General features: G+C 56.5%; 2 protein-coding genes across 5 annotated transcripts; one reads left to right on the top strand and one right to left on the bottom strand.

The window, feature by feature from the left end:
* The first annotated feature begins 1,365 nt into the window (after positions 1-1,365).
* On the top strand, positions 1,366-12,317 carry FAM171A2 (family with sequence similarity 171 member A2). 2 transcript variants are annotated; one of them, XM_084748045.1, is made up of 8 exons: positions 1,366-1,640; positions 5,090-5,317; positions 5,553-5,645; positions 9,079-9,237; positions 9,330-9,509; positions 9,683-9,799; positions 9,928-10,033; positions 10,378-12,317. In XM_084748045.1, the coding sequence occupies exons 1-8, from the start codon at positions 1,523-1,525 to the stop codon at positions 11,822-11,824; spliced, it is 2,448 nt and encodes an 815-aa protein (XP_084604171.1). In that variant the 5' UTR covers positions 1,366-1,522; the 3' UTR covers positions 11,825-12,317. The 2 variants fall into 2 exon arrangements, with proteins under 2 accessions (XP_084604171.1, XP_084604170.1); XM_084748044.1 differs by having other exon boundaries at positions 1,367-1,640; positions 9,907-10,033.
* Positions 12,318-12,401: 84 nt separating this feature from the next.
* On the bottom strand, positions 12,402-18,858 carry GRN (granulin precursor). Of its 3 annotated transcripts, none has more exons than XM_084748060.1 (13): positions 18,539-18,858; positions 15,999-16,143; positions 15,751-15,879; positions 15,553-15,637; positions 15,045-15,154; positions 14,817-14,952; positions 14,626-14,735; positions 14,310-14,433; positions 14,054-14,181; positions 13,709-13,954; positions 13,278-13,511; positions 12,957-13,181; positions 12,402-12,858 (listed from the first exon to the last, which is right to left on the bottom strand). In XM_084748060.1, exons 1-13 carry the CDS (start codon positions 18,568-18,570, stop codon positions 12,721-12,723), a joined length of 1,842 nt encoding a protein of 613 aa, XP_084604186.1. In that variant the 5' UTR covers positions 18,571-18,858; the 3' UTR covers positions 12,402-12,720. The 3 variants fall into 3 exon arrangements, with proteins under 3 accessions (XP_084604186.1, XP_084604187.1, XP_084604188.1); XM_084748061.1 differs by having other exon boundaries at positions 14,626-14,732; XM_084748062.1 differs by lacking the exon at positions 18,539-18,858 and adding an exon at positions 18,495-18,518.
* Positions 18,859-19,839: the final 981 nt, after the last annotated feature.

The raw sequence follows: 19,839 nt of genomic DNA, 5'->3' as shown, positions 1-19,839 counted from the left end.
GGAGGAAGAAGAGGGAAGCAGATGGAAGTGGGGGAGGAAAGAAGGAAAAGAGGAAGTAAGGGGGGGGAGGGAGGGAGGGAAAGACCTGGTGGGTTTGCCCATTAAGTAGAGAGACCTAACCAGAGGGAAGCCTGTTGTTGTGTCCTCTGGGGGGGGGGGGGGCTGTCCTTGTCCCAGGTCCCTTCCTAGGTAGGTTGTGCTGAAGAGGTGACAGGGCAAAGAAAACGGAGAGAGGGTTAAGAGCGCGGTTGGAGGAGGACCAGCTCATGCGAAACAGAAGCTGAGGGATGGTGACAACCAGAAATGATGAGAAAAAGGCTGTTAGGCGCTAGTCTTCCAATGTGGGGTTTCGTGGCTAAGAAAGATGTAGTTTGTCGTTCATGAAGCCGGAGCCAATGGGATTCTCTGTGGCAGAGGCAGCTGCTCCTGCTTCCCCAAGACCTCTCTAGCCAGGTGACTCCTCCAGAAGAAGAGGGTCTTATTACTCCAGGGAAGCTGAGCCCCTGCCCCAGCCAACAACAGCACCATTGATTGCATTGCTGTTCCTGTCACACTTACATTAGAGTTCCAGGAACTGGTGGCCTTGAACTCATAGAGCTCTGCCTTCTCAAGATCTCACTGTAGATGGTGGTGAGCCATCACTCGGTTGCTGGGAATTGAACTCAGGACCTTCGGAAGAGCAGGCAGTGCTCTTAACCTCTGAGCCATCTCTCCAGCCCCCTAGGTGTAGATTATTATACTTGCCATTTTAAGGGATAAGTGAGGCTGGGCATGGCTGCTCACATGTGAAAACCCAGCACTGCAGGAAGATGGTCATGAATTCGAGGCCAGCCTGGGTTATTTAGTGAGTTTCAGAGCATCCTGTTTAAAACAGGAGTGAGGACGGAAAGCTGTACGGAACTTGTCTTGCCCTAGCCTGTTTTAGAAAGTGAGGTATGAGAGAGCAACAGACAGAGAGAGAAAGAGAGAGAGACAGAGACAGAGAGAGACAGAGAGGGGGGGGCGGTCAGACACAGCGGTAGATCATCGGCTTTCCAATGTTGGAGACTGCAGCCTCCTTAACACTACCGAGCTTTCCCAGTAGAGGAAGGGGGTCCTCTCTCTCTCTTTAATAACAGCCCTTAGGAGCATGCAATAGCCATTTTCCTACACTCCCCCCCCCCCACTTGACACCACATCTCAAGAGCTCTCGAAGCCCAACCCGGGTGATTGTCCCCTAATCACAGCACTCCATTGCTGTTTGGAGTCTTGAGTTGCCGGGTGGGGGCCGCCGGGTGGGCTGCAGGCAGAGCCGGGCCGCGAGGGGGCGGTGCCCGCAGGCCGGCCATGCCGGGCGCCGACTACAGGGGGCGCTGGCGGCCGCTCCGGGCGGAGACAATCGCGCCGAGCGGGCGCCGCAGCCGGAGCGGGAGCCCAAGCCCGAGCCGCTCGCTCGGAGCGGTGCAGAGCTGGGGCTGAGCGGGGCCGGCCGAGCGGGGCCGGGCGGCAGCGATGCACCGCTAGGGCCCGGCCGAGCCCCGCGATGCCGCCGCCGAGTGGCCCCGGTGTCCTCGCGCGGCTGCTGCCGCTGCTGGGGCTGCTGCTCGGAGGCGCCTCCCGGGTTCCCGGCAAGTCTCCACCGGAGCCCCCCAGCCCGCAGGGTGAGTCCCAGCCGCGATGGTGGGCGATCGTGGGCCTGTGCCCCGTGATCGGCTGCCACCGCTGGCCCCTCTCTTCATGGTGCTAGTGATTTTGGGGTGTATTCTGCTCCCGGGATTGGGGGGAAGGCGGCCTGAGATCGGTGCTTCTGGGGGAGAGATCGGGGGGCTGTTTGATGTGGGGGTCTTGGGGAGACACAATGGGGAGGGCGAGGGTCTCCAGGCTCGGCGCTGCCGCCTCCTCCGACTTGTTTTTCTCCCTCCTAGTCCGCGAGGCGCTGCAGCCAGAGCTATTGTCTGCGGAAGACACCCGCCCAGGGGCGGGCTGGGGCGGGCGCCGGCTCCGCAGCCCCCCGCGGGTCCCTAGCTGCGACCCAGGCTGGGTGGGGGCGCAGACATCGGCTGCCACCATGGGCCGGACGGGGGCTGGGAGCTTAGTGCCGGGCTGCAAGGCGGGGGGGGAGGGGAGAAGGGGGGAGTGGGTGAGGCTGTGGGCGGGATTGACTGCTCGAATGGGGTTTTCACCCAGGAGCCTGACAGCTTCCAGCCAGCCCCCCAGGTTTAGAATTTGGGGCGCACCAAATAAACACTGATCAGGCTCATGCGGGAGGGAGGGGCTCCAGTGAAAGGGGGTTGCTGAGAAAAGAGGTAATTTTGATTCCCAGCTCAAGGCGCATGGCAGGGCTGTGGTCGTGGAGCCATGCTGAGCTGGCTGGCTAGCTGTGGGCAGTACCAGCTGAGAGGGCAGGTGTCTGCGTCCTCGTCCAGCCCGTCTCTTGCTACTACTCTCTCCTACCACCTTCCAGGTCTTCTCTTCATTTCACTTATACACCCCTACCGTCAAAGGAGGAGACCCTGACCCTTCTAACGCCTAACCTGGCCCAGATGGGTGTGCGAGGTGGGGGTAGAGCCAGCCCCTGCCATCGGAGCCGGAGACCCTGACTTAACAGCTCACTCACTCCTTGATGCTCTGGGCCTCCACCCTCCTCATTCCTGCTTCCCTCTCCCATCTTTCAGGTTCCTGCGCCACCACCCCACTACTGCTGTTCTTCCCCTGCCTGTGGCTCCATCCCGGAACGGTGTTCTTTGCTCCTTACACGGCCCTCCCAACCCCCTGCCCCCGCCCCCACCAGAAGCCGGCAGGAAAGGCGCACGCGGGGGTGGGGGTTGGGGGGGTTGGTTCTGGTTGAGGGAAGTAGGGTCCGGAGGAAGGGAGGAGGTCGGATTTCCTCCTGGAATGAGCCAGGCCTAAAGTGAAGAGATGCAAACACTGCATGAACTGTCAGCCTTCGAGGGTGGAGAGGGGCTCTTCCTGTGCCTCAGTCTCCCCTGATTGCCCAGAGAAGAGGTCCAAGCTTGTTAGGAAGCTCCTCCCCCCAGAAGCTCTGCACCCCAGGGGAGGGAGGGCCCCGGGAATTAGCTGGGATAGAGCCAGGAATAGGGGGCTCTCTCTCAGGCAGCTGGCTGGGAGCCCAGGCTGTAGGGAGGAAGGGAAACAGTCAGCGAGACACCTGCCCCACCTCCCAGCTTGGCACTGGCGCTCCTTCGGGCTTTACCTGCCCACCTCTGTTTCGCTTCCCCAGGCTCCTTCCCCTCTTCTGAGGCTTTGGCCCTTGAGCCCAAAGGCTTCCCTCAAGTGACGAAATTTCAGACTCCTGGATCTCCCTCTGCCCAGCTGCTCTCTCCAGCTGTTCCTCGCCTCGGATAAGGCTGGGAGCAGTCAGGCCCTTTTTAGCTTCTCAGAATTCCTCCTGAGGCAGGAGGCTGCCACTCCTTGCTCTAGAGCCAGTGTGGGAGTGGGCAGAGTGGGTGCCCCACCCTGAAGAGAGAAGCTCTGGCCTAGCCTGGAGAGGGAAGTGGGCTCTGGGAACAGCTGGAAGGGATACCAGGGCCAGGCGTGGGATTTCGCATTGGAAGCCTGAGATGAGACACCTGTCACTGTTGAGTGTCAGGCTCCATGAAAGGCCTTCTTGAGGTTCTGTGGCTGTCCACACCCCTCCCCCTTGCCCCTTCTGCTCTCAGCTCCAGGCTCCGTCTCTACTTGGGAGTTTTGCCCCCAGCACCCAGTGTATTCCCCACTTGCCTCCTGGGAGACTGAACCTCGCTGTCTATGCCACTCATTAGGAAGGCAGAGGCCAGGCATGGTCTTGAGGGAGAAGCTGGTACTGAGAAGGAAGGGTTAGATGGCAGAAGCCAACTGCGGAGATCCAGAGATCCGTGAAAGTAACTAAAGTCCCCATTACCCCATCCAAGGCCAGAGCACGCCACCTGTAGGGCCAGCATGGCCAGGATACCCAGGAGGTGGAGGTCACAGATAGCCCGGGAATCTACAAGTTTTATACCTCCCAGTCCCCCGCACAGCACACTATTTTCCCTTGGGCCTGGGTCTGCTTCCTTGCTTGATCTCCTGAGAGGGATGAGGGCGTTGCCATGGTGACTGACTGTAGCTGACCAGCTCTAGACATTGAGAGAGAGAGAGAGATCAAGATATTCCTTTAGGCTTAGGTGCTGGGGCAGATCCCTAAATTTGAAGGGAAAGAGATTTTGGAAGGGATCCAGGAAAGAGGGTGAGTGACATGGATGACCGGCTCTTAGGGTTTTGATTTTTTTTTTCCCCCTTTCCTGAGAACTCAAATGGAGACTTGATCTTGCCTTCTCCCTCTCCACCTCATTCTCCCCTGACTTATTCTCTCTTGGCCTCTCTCCTCTCCACAGACAGTTTTTGTTTTGTTTTGTTTTGTTTTGTTTTGTTTTTTAAGACACTCTTCTCTTGGGCTGGAGAGATGGCTCAGAGGTTAAGAGCACTGTCTGCTCTTCCAGAGGTCCTGAGTTCAATTCCCAGCAACCACATGGTGCCTCACAACCATCTATGTGATCTGCTGCCCCCTTCTGGACTGAAGTTGTACATGCAGGCAGAGCACTGTATATGTAATAATAAATAAATAAATATTTTAAAAAAAAAAGACACTGTTCTCTTAAGGTCAACTGGCTAAATTTTTATTTTCTAGAGTAGACTACTAGGTTTGGAGCTCAGATTTCTCACTTAACTGTAGTGTAAGAACCTAACCCCTTCCAAGCCTCACTTTCTTTATCTGTAAAATGGGTACACTTTAGCAAATATTGCATTTTCCTAGCTGTAAGACGCATTCTTATTTCGTGAACCAGTAAGAATGGGAAAAAAAAAGTGCTATCAATTGTAACGATGACATCACCAATCATAGCCTCGCCTGAGTTTAGAAATGTGAAAGCATGAAGGTTTTTTGCATGGGCAAAAATGAGACAGAAGTAACCCCCTCAGCTCCTCACGCCCCGACTCCCGCGGGCTTTGGCAGAGAGCACAATGCCACTGACAGAGAGCCTGGATTTGATCCCGCAGCACTGTGCTGGAGTCAGCCCCTAATCTTCTCTCTCTCAGCAGCCTCCTTCCTCACTTTCACCCCATCTTCCCACAGAGATCCTGATCAAGGTACAGGTATATGTGAGCGGGGAGCTAGTGCCCCTGGCCCGGGCCTCAGTAGACGTGTTTGGGAACCGCACTCTGCTGGCTGCTGGTACTACGGACTCAGAGGGCGTGGCCACACTACCCCTCAGTTACCGCCTGGGTACCTGGGTATTGGTCACCGCTGCCCGCCCCGGTTTCCTCACCAACTCCGTGCCGTGGCGTGTTGACAAGCTGCCGTGTGAGTGTAGGGGCAGGTGGAGGCGGAGGGGAGCGGGGGAATAGGACAGCAGCTGACCCACCATCAGCCCCTTCCCAAAATAGTCCCTGGGGGTGGAGGGGTCAGCTTCCCAGCAGCTGCTGCCTGGGCTGGGGCGTACAGAGGGGGTTGCGGGAAGATGAAGCCACCGGGATGCAGATGAAGGGGGCACCAAGGGAATGCTTCGTCTAGAGCTGACAGGCCACCCGTCTTACAGTGTATGCATCGGTCAGCCTCTATCTGCTCCCGGAGCGGCCTGCCACCCTCATCCTCTATGAGGAACTTGTGCACATCCTCTTAGGGTCTCCAGGTAAGCCCCACCCTGCCCTGTATTTTGTAGCTCCGCCCCTTCCTTGACCTTGAATGCAGAACCCTCTGTTTCTTCATACGGTAGCTGGGTGTCCTTGGGGCGAGTCACTTGACCTCTGGACCTTACTTTATGCGTGTATAAGATATGGAAGGATGCACCCAGGAGGCAGAGGCAGGGCGATCTCTATCTCTGTGAGTTCGAGGCTAGCCTGCTCTACAAAGTGAGTCCAGGACAGCCAAGGATACACAGAGAAACCCTGTCTCCGGGAGAGAGAGAGAGAAAGAGAGAGAGAGAGAGAGAGAGAGAGAGAGAGAGAGAGAGAGAGAGAGAGAGAGAGAGAAAGTGGAAGGACAATACTTACTTCATCAAATTAAAGTTTAAAAATTACCTCAAATGTGCTGAGAGAAAAAAAAAAAAACAAGTGTTCAATAAATACTTCCCGATTATCTTCAGAGGATATGCATGTTGTTTGTTGTATACCTACTGGGTGCCTGACTGTTCTGAGGCAGCTGTGTTTTCCACGGCAACTGGACACCTGTCCCGTGGTTTGCAGCAATCCTCAGTGGTCCCTGCGCACCGACCTTCCGTCCCCGTTCACAGTTTGCATGCGCTCTGTGCCATGCGGATGGCCGGGGCTGGGGGCATGAGGGTGAGGAAGAACAGACCCACAGCCTGCCTTGTGGTCATGGGCAAGTGAGAACACAGACAAACAGCACTGCAGATCCTGGGGGAGTCACGGAACAAGGGAGGGGGGGCAGTGGCAGAAATGTCCCTCACCTCTAGGGGAAGTGTGGTGGGGCTAACGAAGAGAGCAGCAGGCTGCACAGACTGGCTCGGGAGAGAGAGAGGTGGGTGGAGCTGACAGACAGAAGGGAGCAGTGAGGGGCCAGGGCACTTTCTGGCCTGGTTTGTATATAAGGTGTTTGACCCTTAGTACTGAGCCACAGTGGGGTTTGGAGCAGTGACGTCCTCTGCCCACTTTAATATATATATATATATTTTTTGAGACAGGGTTTCTCTGTGTAGCCTTGGCTGTCCTGGACTTGCTTTGTAGACCAGGCTGGCCTTGAACTCACAGAGGTCCACCTGCCTCTGCCTCCTGAGTGCTGGGATTAAAGGCGAGTGCCACTACTGCTGCTGCCGCCGCAGCTGGGCTTCAATTTAAATTCTTATTGAGTCCTCATTAGCAAATTGATTGCCATCTTTATCTTGCTCAGGCCAGACCGGAGGCCTCCTCCAATGCCTCCCAGGAACCTAAAATGCCAAATGGACCTTTGTTGCCCCGGTGCTTGCTGCTGCCCTCTGGCGGCTAGCACAGCTCTCAGTGGGAAGCACCGAGCTCGCTGGGAGAGCTGTTGATACTTTCCAGGATGCAGCAGCCACTACCCCACTGTAGCCTGTGACCTCGGGTCCTTTTCTCCTGCATGTCCGGAAATGTCACTCCCACTTTCTTTCTCCCTTACCCTAAAAACCCCCATAGGGTGGGCCAGGCTCCCCACATTTAGAAATAAAGTGAGACCGGCTTCTGTGGAGGAGGGTGGGGTGACAGGGCCAGGCTCCAGGATGGTGCCCCTGGTATGTGGCTGAAGCTCTGGTTCCATTTATGCATCTATAAAATGGAGTTGATACCTCAGGGGCCTTAGGCTAATTAAGGGGGTTACTATACATAGACTGCTTAGGACAGCATCCAGCATATTTTGAAGCTTAATAAATGTTACCTATGACCACACTGGATTGGAATTCTGTTTATATATCTGCTCCCTCAGTCCCGGCCAACACACACACACACACACACACACACACACCACTGTAAGCTAATGGAGTCTATCTAAATGAAAATGCTTTGGGGCTGTAGAAATGGTCCAGTGCTTAAGAGCACTTCCAAGTACTTGGGTCCTATTGGACTCCCAGCACCCACGTGGTGCCTCACAGACTAACTTGTCCTGGGGCATCTGATGATGCCCTCTTCTGGCCGCTAAGAGCACTACACACCTGTGGTGCACAGGCATACATCACAGGCAAAACTCATACAAGGAAAAATAAAGGAAAAATGATTTTAAAAAGATAAATTCAGAGGCATGGAGAGATGGCTCAGAGGTTAAGAGCGCTGGCTGCTCTTCCAGAGGTCCTGAGTTTAAGTCCCAGCAACCATATGGTGGCTCAAAACTGCCTATACTGGGATCTGATGCCCTCTTCTGGCCTGCTGGTGTACATGCAGGCAGAGCACTCACATTAAATAAATAAATAAATAAATAAATAAATAATCTTTTTAAAAAAGATAAATTCAGTTCCTCAGCTACTTTTTCTTTCATTTTTGAGACAATATCTCAGAACTCTGCAGTTCAGAGTTGTGGCCTGAGACCCCAGTTCCTGCCCCAGGCTCTCATGTGCCGAAGTGCACGCGTGTGCCAACAGGCCAGGTTCAATAACCACACGTATCCAGTGGGCAGTGGATGGGCGACACAGACAAAACCCTTCTTTCCATCATAGCAGAAGGTTCTAGAGAAACTGTAAAGCAAAACAAAACAAAAAAAACCCAGCCCATGCAGCCCGGTCCATGCCTTTAATCCCAGCACTCAGGAAGCAGAGTCAGGCGTATCTCTGTTGAGTTCCGGGACAGGCAGAGCTACATAGTGAGACCCTGTCCTGGAAAAAAAAAAACAAAAACAAAATGAAAAGAGAAACGAAGAAGAAGAATAAAGAACCGTAGACCGTGAGCATGAAGGCCGGGGTCTTCTCTCAGTCTCAGCATCCTGGGACCTAAGCCAACACCTGCCACTCAGAAGACGTTGTTGTTATCTCAGGAACCCGACTATCACGAATGTGTATGCGTGTGCATACATGCACGCGTACATGCTTCAGTGTGTGTCTGTGTGCCATGTACAGAAGAGGGTATTAGGTCCCCTGGAAGCAGAGTTGTATGTGGTTGTGAGCTGCCATGTAGATGCTGGCATCACAGGAACCCTCTAAACCACCGTGCCTTCCTTCTCCTCAGCCCCATGATGCACGTCACTTCAGAGGTTTATAAGGAAATCTCAGAGAAAGCGAGTAATTTGCGGAAGGTCATATGGTCTCCAGGACTGGAGGTTTCAGTACCACAATCCCTTTAAGTTAACAATCCGTGGCTACTCAGTTCTCTCTATATTGCCACCATTCCTTTTCAATTGGCCTAACTCATTGGTTCTCTTTTTTGGGTCCTTTTTTGTTTTGTTTTGTTTTGTTTTTTGTTTTTGTTTTTCAAGACAGGGTTTCCCTGAATAGCCTTGGCTGTCCTAGATTCACACTGTAGACCAGGCTGGCCTTAAACTCAGAGCGATCCACCTACCTCTGCCTCCCAAGTGCTGGGATTAAAGGTGTGCACCGCCACCACCCGGCTCTCTTCTGGATACTTGGTCAGAGAGTTAGGCTACCATAGTGCCTACTTCCCCTCCAGGTGCCCGCTCCCAGCCCTGGGTGCAGTTCCAGCGCCGAGCTGCCCGCCTGCCCGTCAGCTCTACATACAGCCAGCTTTGGGCTTCCCTCACACCAGCCAGCACCCAGCAGGAAATGCGGGCTTTCCCTGCCTTCTTGGGAACTGAGGCCTCCAGCTCAGGTAGGCCATGTGCTTACTTACTGCAGGTAGAGGGGGAGACCATTTCCTTCCTTAGGGATTTAGCCATTAGGACCAGTGTCCTCTTCTCACAGGCAACGGTTCCTGGCTGGAGCTGATACCCCTGGCTGCTGTAAGTGTACACCTACTGACAGGCAATGGGACAGAAGTGCCACTCTCGGGCCCCATTCACCTGTCCCTGCCAGTGCCCTCAGAACCTCGTGCCCTGGCTGTGGGCACCAGCATTCCAGCCTGGAGGTTTGACCCCAAGAGTGGTAAGTGTTAGCAGCAGGGTGCAAGTGCTAGAGGTTGGGGGAAAGAACGCCCCTCCCCCCTCCCCCTCCCCCCCTCGCGCCCGAGGGGAGGCAGGGATGGGGGTGGGGAGCAGCGCACATAGGTTAGAGGTGACAGAACATTAAGTCTGATGAGCTCCTCTGACCTCTTCCAGGGCTGTGGGTACGAAATGGCACTGGCGTGATTAGGAAGGAAGGCCGGCAGCTCTACTGGACTTTTATCTCTTCGCAGCTGGGGTACTGGGTAGCTGCCATGGCCTCCCCTACATCTGGTGAGATTGGTGGGGCAGTGGGAGAAGAGGGCAGTGGTGGGCGGGGAAGGCTGAGAGAGCTCAGGCCTTGTAAAGACAAGGGCATCCTAAGCCCTTGCCTGGCACAGGGCTGGTTACCATCACCTCAGGCATCCAGGACATTGGCACCTACCACACGATCTTCCTGTTGACCATCCTGGCAGCCCTGGCCCTGCTGGTACTTATTCTGCTGTGTCTACTGATTTACTACTGCCGGTGAGTGCTCCTAGGACCCACCCCCTGCCTTCTGTCACTGAATCCCTAGGCCTGCTATTGTGCTCTGCATTGGAGTCCCAAAGACTCACAAAGATCCCCCCAAAGTGCTTTTAGGAAAGAACGGCAATGCAAGAGCTAAGAAATTAGGGGCTTTAGAGAAAGGGGGAACATGGTAAGGTCTTTCTGCAAACAGCTTCCCCATCATCTCTCTTGACCATTCCGGGCATCCTCCAGTCTCCACCTCACTGCTGTCTCCTCATCCCTTGTGTTGGCAACCATGAGGCTTACAGAGTTCCCCTCTGCCCTCAGCATTCCAGAGGTCCTGTCTTTTTCCTTCTCTCCAGGAGACGTTGCTTGAAGCCGAGACAACAGCACCGCAAGCTGCAGCTCTCCGGCCCCTCGGACAACAAACGTGATCAGGCCACGTCGATGTCTCAACTCCATCTCATCTGCGGCGGACCCCTAGAGCCTACTTCGTCTGGAGACCCGGAGGCCCCACCCCCAGGCTCCCTACACTCGGCCTTCTCCAGCTCCCGCGACTTAGCTTCTTCCCGGGATGACTTCTTCCGTGCCAAACCACGCTCCACCAGCCGACCGACCGCCGAGCCTCCTGGTGCCCGCAGCGGTGAGGGTGCCGGGCTCAAGGGCGCCCGATCCGTCGAGGGTCCTAGCGGGCTGGAGGCCAGCCTGGATGAATACCGGCGGGGTCCTGCGGGGGCTGCGGCCTTCCTGCATGAGCCTCCCTCGCCACCGCCGTCCTTTGACCACTACCTGGGCCACAAGGGGGCGGCGGAGAGCAAGACCCCCGATTTTCTGCTGTCACAGTCGGTGGACCAGCTGGCTCGGCCGCCATCCCTCAGCCAGCCCGGCCAGCTCATCTTTTGCGGCTCCATCGACCACCTCAAGGACAACGTGTACCGCAACGTCATGCCCACCCTGGTGATCCCCGCACACTACGTGCGCTTGGGCGGCGAGGCGGGCGCCACTGCAGTGGGCGACGAGGCAACCCCGCCGGAGGGCTCTGCCGCCGGCCCCGCACGCCCTTTCCCCCAACCCGACCCCCAGCGCCCGCTGATGCAGGGCCACGCGGGTGCGGCGGGTGACGGCGGTGGCGGCGAGGGCTGGGGCGGCGGGCGCTCGGCACCCGTCAGCGGCTCGGTCACCATCCCGGTGTTGTTCAACGAATCCACCATGGCGCAGCTCAACGGTGAGCTGCAGGCTCTGACGGAGAAGAAGCTGCTGGAACTGGGCGTGAAGCCTCACCCGCGCGCCTGGTTCGTGTCCCTGGACGGGCGTTCCAACTCGCAAGTGCGCCACTCCTACATCGACCTGCAGGCGGGCGGCGGCGGCCGCAGCACTGATGCCAGCCTGGACTCCGGCGTCGACGTGCACGAGGCTCGGCCAGCGCGCCGCAGGCCCCCGAGGGAGGAACGGGAGCGCGCGCAGCAGCCCGTGCCGCCGCCTCCCGCACCCCCGCGCCTGGCGCTTAGCGAGGACACGGAGCCCAGCAGCAGCGAGAGCCGCACCGGCCTCTGCTCGCCAGAGGACAACTCGCTAACGCCCCTGCTGGACGAGGTGGTGGCTCCCGAGGGCCGGGCAGCCACGGTACCTCGGGGTCGGGGCCGCAGTCGTGGAGACAGTTCCCGCAGCAGCGCCAGCGAGCTGCGGCGCGACTCGCTCACCAGCCCGGAGGACGAGCTGGGGGCGGAGGTGGGGGACGAGGCTGGCGACAAGAAGAGCCCTTGGCAGCGGCGGGAGGAGCGGCCGTTAATGGTGTTCAACGTCAAGTAGTCGGGCCTGGGGGTGGTTTGCCACCTCCCCGGTGACCAGTGCAGGTTCCCAGAGTGTGTGCCCAGGGTACTGTGGGGGAACGCACTCTTAGCCAGGAGAAGGGGCTCAGGAGCCTGCTTGGGCCCATCTGTGGTATGTGCTGGGGGAAGTGTCTTGGGAAGGGACCCTGGATCGGCCTCGGCCTCCGAGAAGAGGGAGGTGGGAGGGGCCCGGTCCCCCATGATAGGGACTGGGGAGGAGGGCTGGGGTGGGGGAGCAGTGCCTGTATAAACGTGGCTGTATATAGAAAGATCTATTGTGGGAGAGCAGAGGGGCAACCCAGCCTCAGCTGCTTAGGGTGAGGGCTGGGAAGGGAGGGGCAATCTCTGTCGACCCTTGGGAGGGGAGGGGTGCTGCTTGGATGTCACAGGGCTGGTGGCTGGAGCGGTCCTGGGGACTAGGGGTTAATGTGACGGTGACTCTCTGGACAACAAAAAATACAAAGCTGGTGAGGTTAAAGGTGTATGTGTGTGTGTTTCTATGGGGGGGGGGGAATGGCGCTGAATGGACCCTGGCACACCAAATCAGACACTGCTAAGAAAGTGTACAAACTTTATTGCAGCAAACACACACAGACATACACACATACACACACACAGACACACACAATACCTGTGGGTCGGGAAGAGCACCTGGCCACAAGGTCCACAGAAATCAGAAGGAAGAAATGGCAGTTTGGAATGGGGCTTTCGTCACAGCCTTCTTTGCATAAAAGAAGGTCTTAGTCTGATGCCCCACCTCCTCTGGTGACAGGTGAGTAGGTCAGGGAGATCACTAGAGGTGCTAGGGAGGCCTGAGTGGTAGATACCCTCTGAACGGGGTCCCCAGGGCTGTGGAGTTTAGTCTGTAGCCCTTCCTTACAGCAGCGGTCTTGGGGCTGGGTCCCTCAAAAACATATCCCAGGGAGGGATCTTCTTTCGCAAACACTTGGTTCCCTTGGCTGAACAGTGGAAGCCAGTTGGGCAACAGTGACGTCCATCTCTGCAGCAGATGCCCTGGAGAGTCAAAGGAGGGTGGAGTATTGCCCAAGGTGGATCTCAGCCCTCGGCCACACTCAGCCCCAGGGGTGGGGGGGGGGGGGTGTAGCACTGACCTTTAGGTAGGGACAGCAGGCCCAGCCTCCTTGGCTAGCTCTACAACAGGTCTGGTTATCATGACAGAAATGCCCTTCCCCGCACTCCACATCTCCAGCCTTAGGACCAAAGGTCAGGCGTATAGACAACAGCAGGGAGTTCACATCCTTCTCACAGGTCCTCGCCTTTACGTTGCAGGTGTACCCAGTCGGGCAGCAGTGCTGCCGATCTTCACAGCACACAGCCTGTTGAGTGAAGGAAGGAACGAATAGCACCACACTCCTATCCCAAGAACACAGCTCCCTTCTCCTGGGGTGGGGGTGGGGGGGGTGGAGACTCACATGGGGCAACTGGCAGCAGGCCCACCCTCCCCTCAGGCTTGGGCAGCAGGTCTGCCCTACTGAGCAGCTGGTGTGCTGGTCACAACCGATATCTCTTATTTGGGGCAAGGAGGTCTGGTGGGCAGGCGTCTTCTCCAGGGCAGCCACCATCGTGTCTCCCCTCTGACAGTACCCCTCAGGTGTACATGTGAAGCCTTGAGGGCAGCAATGCTGGTGGTCCAAGCAGCAGACGCCCTAGGGGTGGGCAGAGGAAGAATGTTCCTGCAGATAGACTGGGGAGTCCACCCTCTCCCACTCATAGCTCCTTCAGGAGACAAGTCACAGCACTGGGTACCACCCTGGACTAGGCAGAGTGCCCAGGCCAAGATGCTGTCCTCACCTCCACACTGCTGTGCCCCAACCCCACCCCCCACGCCCCCCTACCCATGTACCTCTGGGACAGGGCAACAACCCCAGTCCCCAGAACTGAGTCTGCAGCAGGTATTGTCAGGAGGACAGCTAGTGAAACTGTCACAGGGAATGTCACTCTTCAAGACTCGTGGGTCTGGCAGGCTGAGGGGGGCTGTGACTTTCTTCATCCAGGGTACCCGGAGGACTCCCATCTCACAGGTTCCTGTCTCTGTGTGACAGAGAAACCCTGCCGGGCAGCAGTGTATATGGTCCTCACAACACACGGCCTAAGGTGCGCAGAGACAGGCCAATGAGAACTGGAGCCAAGCCAGTCCCAGGTCCCCCAACCTCTTGCTTGGACCCGTGTGTCCACGGCTCCCAGGTACCTTGGCAAAAGGACAGCAGCCCCAGCTCCCCGTGTTGAGGCGGCAGCAGGTGTATCCATCTGGGCAGCTCACCTCCATGTCACACTTTACCTCCTTTACTGGGAGGTAGGCAGAAGTCACAGAAGGCACTGGAACAAGACGGCCAAGAATGGAGCAGCAGGGAGCCATCTCAACCCACCTGATATCCATTCCAGAACCGAGCAGAGGTCATCTTTATTGGGCAGTTGAAATGGGGTCTAGTCTGTGCCCCCCGTACCTGGGTGTCCAGGAAGCTTGGTCAGGAGGTGTGTGCTGTAGCCCTTGGATAGACACCTACTCTGGATCAGGTCACATACAGTGTCCTGGGGGCAGCAGTGCAGGTGGTCGGAACAGCAGATGGCCTAGCACGGGACAAGGACAGGTCTCTGATTTCCAGTATCCAACAAACACAGGAAGCAAGCCAGGCAGATGACTGATATTGCTCCAATCCCCCACTAGGGGGCAGCACGAGCCTTGAGGCTCCAAACGATCGGCTCAGCCCCATCTCCAGACAGCCCAATGTAAGGCCGGACTGGCTCCAACCCTTCACTCACATTGGGCATTGGACAGCAGCCATACTTTCCTGTGGGTAGCTCACAGCAGGTAGAATCGTCAGGGCACTGGGTCTGTGCGTCAGGGCACACCACGGAAAGAGGCAAAGCTGCTGAAAGAAGAATTAGGTGTGAGGGGAGGGGATGCCAAAGTGGAGGGGAACTTTTCCCAGGGGGGGTTCCCACCCCCTCACCTGGCCTGTTGGCCCTCTGCGCAGGGAACTTCACTAATAGGGCGTGAGTGCCCGTGGATGTAATGCACCGTGTGTGGACCAGGTCACAGGAAGCCCCATGGGGACAGCAATGCACTCTGTCTTCACAGCAAGAGGCCTGAGAAGACACAGATGTTTCTGACTCCACCTCTGGGAGCCCCAGCTCTAGGCCTCTACCCCTTGGTTACCACCACTTCCCCACATCTGTACCTGGGGCATGGGGCAGCATCCCCAGGAACCATCTACCATAATGCAGCAAGTTGAGGAGTCCGGGCATTCGAACTCGCTACCCGGGCACTGGATAGCACCCACAAGGTTATCTGCAGGTGGAAAGAGTCCAGGATTCCATAAATCCAGTTATCACTAAAGGAGCTACGGGAACAGCTGCAGGGGGTCTGGTGGTACCTGAGCTTAGGTGATCTCCCAGGATCCCACAAGCCCCCCCCCACCCCTTCCCACAAGCTAGCCCCTACAGGCATCCAGTGAAAGTGGGCTGGGCGTTAAAACACTCCAGCACGGCCTTTCCATGTCCTGCAACACCGGGAGTTCTGCATCCTTGTCTGTCCCCCCCTCCCTACTCCCAGAACTGGGCCCCTCTGCTCAGGAATCTGGGTCACCACCCCAGGCAGTTGGGCTCCTGGGCACTTCACAGGTAGCACAGGATGCCCACCCACCTGCCCCTCCCTGCCTGCCCCCAATCCCCTGTGACCCAAAGCACCTGATCTTTGGAAGCAGGATTTTCCATCTGCACTACACTGGAAGCCTTGGGGGCAGCAGTGGTGGCCATCACCACAAGACACACCCTATGGGACACAGAGAAACTTAGACAGGCAAGACCCTTTTGGCTGCAACTGGAAGAGGGAAGGAAAGGGGGAAATGTAGAGCTTAAGTAACCCCCCTCCCCCTTCATCCTCACCTTAGGGAAGGGGCAGCAACCGGAAGTCCCAGACACGGTGAGGAGGCATGAGTAGCCAGAAGGACAGTGACCATGGATCTGGCAGGGATTACCTAGACTATGGCTCATTAGCGTAGGCAACGTCGTGTCCTGGAAAGAAGAGGTGACATAAACCAAAGGACCTGTGCCAGTCCTTTCCTGGCCAGTTACAACAAGGTAGCTAGCCTTCCAGAAGGCCCAGGCTGCCAGCGAGGAAACGAGACACCCACCAGAAGAGGGTTGCAGCAGCTGTAGTTGGCTCCTTGCAGGTCCGGGCAGCAGGCAACAGGGCAGAACTGACCATTGGGACACCATGTTCCAGCCACCGACCCTGCCGCTAAGGCCAGCCAGCTCACCAGGATCCACATGGTCGGCCTGCAAATGCCAAGAAAAGTTTGGCAGCCATCTTAAGCCTGTGCCACTTCCTAGGCTAAGGCCATGCACTCCTCCTCCCCCTGTGCCCAGGCCGAGGCATGTCACGCCTTGGATTTATTGAATCTCCTCCACAAAAGGGAACGGGAAAGCAAGTAGATGCGCCCGCTTGAGCCGGCGTCCTACCGGTGTGCATCTCGCACGCGCCAGCTTGCACACGGTGTGGGCATGAGTGTGAACATACACACAGTGTGAGCATGAGTGAGTGCGAGCGTGCACACAGTGTGAGTACGAACGCGGACAAGAACACAAGCGTCAACTCGTTGCCTAACACCTGAGTCTACAGGGGTGAGTGGAGGGGGCGGTGGCCGCGGTAGGCTAACTGGGAGGCAGGGGAGACTTCAAGTAGCCACAGGAGGACAGCCAGCCCCCATCTTCAGGCCTGGTGTTGAACTCCCACCTGTACCTCTTAAAAGCCTTGGGGGGAGAACAGAGTCAGCAGTCACATGATCATATGGGAAACCAAGGGGTTGAGAAAGTGGTGAATAACAGAAGTACAGCGCCCAATGGCTTGCTTTCCCCACCGCCCGGCCACAGCTGTGCCCTCCCCACCCAGGAAGAAGGGTACACAAGAGGCTGGGCCGGCCTCAGAAAGCTAACCTTGCAATGAACCCTCCCCAACATCACCAGGGCCCTTTTGTCTCTCCCTAACGCAGAAATCGAAACTCAGCTGCAAGTGGGAAGACCAAATCAGTGTTCTGCCTCACTGCCTCAGCTGCAGGAAGCCACCCTCTCACTTCCCTAACCGGGCCTTTGCCTAGCTCAGCTGGCTCCCCCAGCAAGCCAGAATGACTGCTTTGCCTGGGGGCAGCAAAGCCAGCAATGCTCAAAGACCCTCTAGGGAGCCATTTTCCCTTTCTTTACTGTATTTCTCTGCAACAAGGATGCAAAGTAGTAATTATTTTTTTTTTAAAAATCACTTTCACTTTTCAATTTCACGCCCAAGTATCAAACCAGACTGAGGATACCGGGCCTGGATTCCGATGCCAACAGATGTCCCTCCTGGACAGGGAGCATTTCCTGGCAGGGGGGAGCACGCAGGATAGAAACAGGATGGGTAACAGGGCTGAGTTCTAGTCCCCAGCTGGGTTTTAGTCCTGGAAGTGCCACTTTGATTGACTGTTGAGGGCCTCGGAGATGGTTCTCTGGGTCTTAATTCAGCAATCTGTGTGGACACCGATGGCCATGAAGGACAGGAAATCCCACCCACGCGTGGCAGCCATACCTTTGACCCCAGCATTTGGGAGGCTGAGGTGGGAGGATTGCAAGTGGGCTACAGGGTGAATTTGAGGCCAGCCTGGGCTACATAGAAGGATCTTTTTTTCTCTCTTTCCTTCTCTAGGTCTTTTCTTTTTTGCTTTTGTTTGTTTGTTTGTTTTTCGAGACAGAGTTTCTCTGAGTAGTCTTGGCTGTTCTGGACTCGCTTGTAGACCAGGCTGGCCTCGAACTCACAGAGATCCGCCTGCCTCTGCCTTCTGAGTGCTGGGATTAAAGGCGTGCGCCATCATGCCCGGCTCTCTAGGTCTTTTCAAGTGTCCTTTTCCCTAACTCAAGGGACCCGGCGGCTATCACCTTGCCAGGATGGGGTAGGGGAGACGCAATTCCTCTCATTAGAGCTTGAGAGTGGTGAGCCCCTGGCCACCTCTGCCTTTGAAGACCCTAGCTCCGAAATCTTCCACTAGGTGGCAACCCCCAACTCCGAGTGTCAAGGGGAGATGCATTCCCCAAAAAAGGTGAGCCAACCCAGATGAGAAGGAGCAAGGAAAAGTGGCGGGGAGAGGCGGAAGTTAGCTCTCTCGCCCCCAAGAAAGGAAGTAAGGCTGACACAACCCAGGGATTCAGCCACCACGCCCAGGTCTTCTCTCAACCGGTCGGAGCTCTGGGACCAAGGGCGGGAGATTCCCCACCCACTGCAAGCCGACGCGGAGACCACTCGCAGCCCCAGAAATAAAGAGCCGGGACCTGGAGACGTCTAATTAGGTGGGAGGCTCAGACGGAGAGAGAAGCTGGCCCAAGAGTGGCGTGGTTCCTGCTCTGGAGACAAGCCTGTAGCTTTCCGACATGCTGGGCAAGACGAGCCTCTTACTGGGGGGGGGGGGGGAGGGGGTGTCTCGACACCAACTGCTCCCACCCCTCCAAAAACAAAACGAAGCAACGCCCCCCCCCCTCCAAAAAAAAATAAACCCTTGTTGGTGCATCAGAAACCCCTAGAGGAGTTTCAAAAGGCAGGTTTTCTCTTGTCTCTGGGCTGAGACCCGGGAGGACACCCCAATTGCACAACCGCCTGGCCAGACCTTCGGACAGTCGTCACGGAGACGTCTGCAAGCGGTCCTCCTACCTGCGTTGGGGTCCGCACTCCCTGGGAGGCATCTGGCGGTCAGCTCCGGGACTAAGGCTCGGCCGCGCGATGGCCCGCCCACCTCAGTTTCCATTAGCCCTGGGTCGGAGATCCAGGGCTTCCATTGGTTACTCGTCTACGTAGAGGCGGGACTCTCCTGGAATGCTGTGTTTCTTTTCTACTCAACTCACACTCCTCCTCCCTTTCCTCTCTCTCCCCACACCCCATTTCTAGGGATCATGTGATTAGAGAATCATATGACACCATAGCCCGCCTTCCGCCAAGGCTGCGCCTGCTTGTTCGGTTGCTTTTCTCTCCCGGTCCTGGCGGCGCCTGGCGGGGTGTTCTAGAGACGGGGCACCACGTGCCTGGGGCCACCAACAGTTAAAGAGAGCTGCCCCGAGGGCGCGCGTTCAAGGTCGTTTATTGGAGAGCATCCGCTTCTGGATCGCGACATTTGAACACTCCCTGTCTTTTCAGGCTAGGCAGCCAGGACAGGTTGAAAGAGGGCTGTGAGGCTGAAGATAAACAGTCCCGCTGGTTGAGTGGGGAGAGCGGCTTAGACTAAATCTAACAAAGGTTCAGGGGCGATTACCAGGCGCTAGAGATGTGGTTGCAGGGAGGAGGCAGGAGATTGGCTCAAGGTGGGAGAAGAAGAGATTTAAATCTGGATTTGGGAAATCGGTGCATTAGGTTGAAGCTGGGAGAATTGTAAGAGGCTCATTGGGCGGGGCAGAGGTACAGATAGGAAATGCAGCCTCTAGTAAAGGTTGAAAGCCACCTCAAGGTAAGGGCAATGGCGCTTGAGCTAAGTGTGTGGCATGGGCTGGTGGTGGGGGAAGGAGCTTCCTCGTTTCAGCTGGCCCCACCTTCGAGGAATTGTCTTGGTGGGTGAATGGAGACATTTTAGCAGCAGAGCAGATTCGCCAGAAACAAGAGCCAGACTGCCCAGTGCCAAAGGGCCTGGGCCAGACAGAGGCGGGCGACTGGAGACGAGCCAAGAGGCTCTAGGAAAGCCCAAGGCTGGGCCTTGGAAGAAAAGCTGTGTTTGCTTTCAGAGTGGTAAGATAGGTCCCCCACGAGGAGCAGAGAGCTTGACTAGGAGGCCAGCCAGGGCCATGAGGACATTCGTACATAGCGGGACAGTGGGCCTCTTGCATAGAGGCGTGGGACTGAATTGTGGAATTCCAAGGTGGGCTCTTTTTTTTTTAGTTTTTTTTTCAAGACAGGGTTTCTCTATGTAACTGCCTTGGCTGTCCTGGACTCGTTTTGTAGACCAGGCTGGCCTCGAACTCACAGCG

The sequence above is a fragment of the Acomys minous genome (genome assembly GCF_964271855.1).
Source record: "Acomys minous genome assembly, chromosome: 12".
In the NCBI taxonomy this organism is placed as follows: domain Eukaryota; kingdom Metazoa; phylum Chordata; class Mammalia; order Rodentia; family Muridae; genus Acomys; species Acomys minous.
The sequence above is the reverse complement of the archived record's forward strand: the minus strand, read 5'-3'. Positions and strand labels throughout refer to the sequence as shown.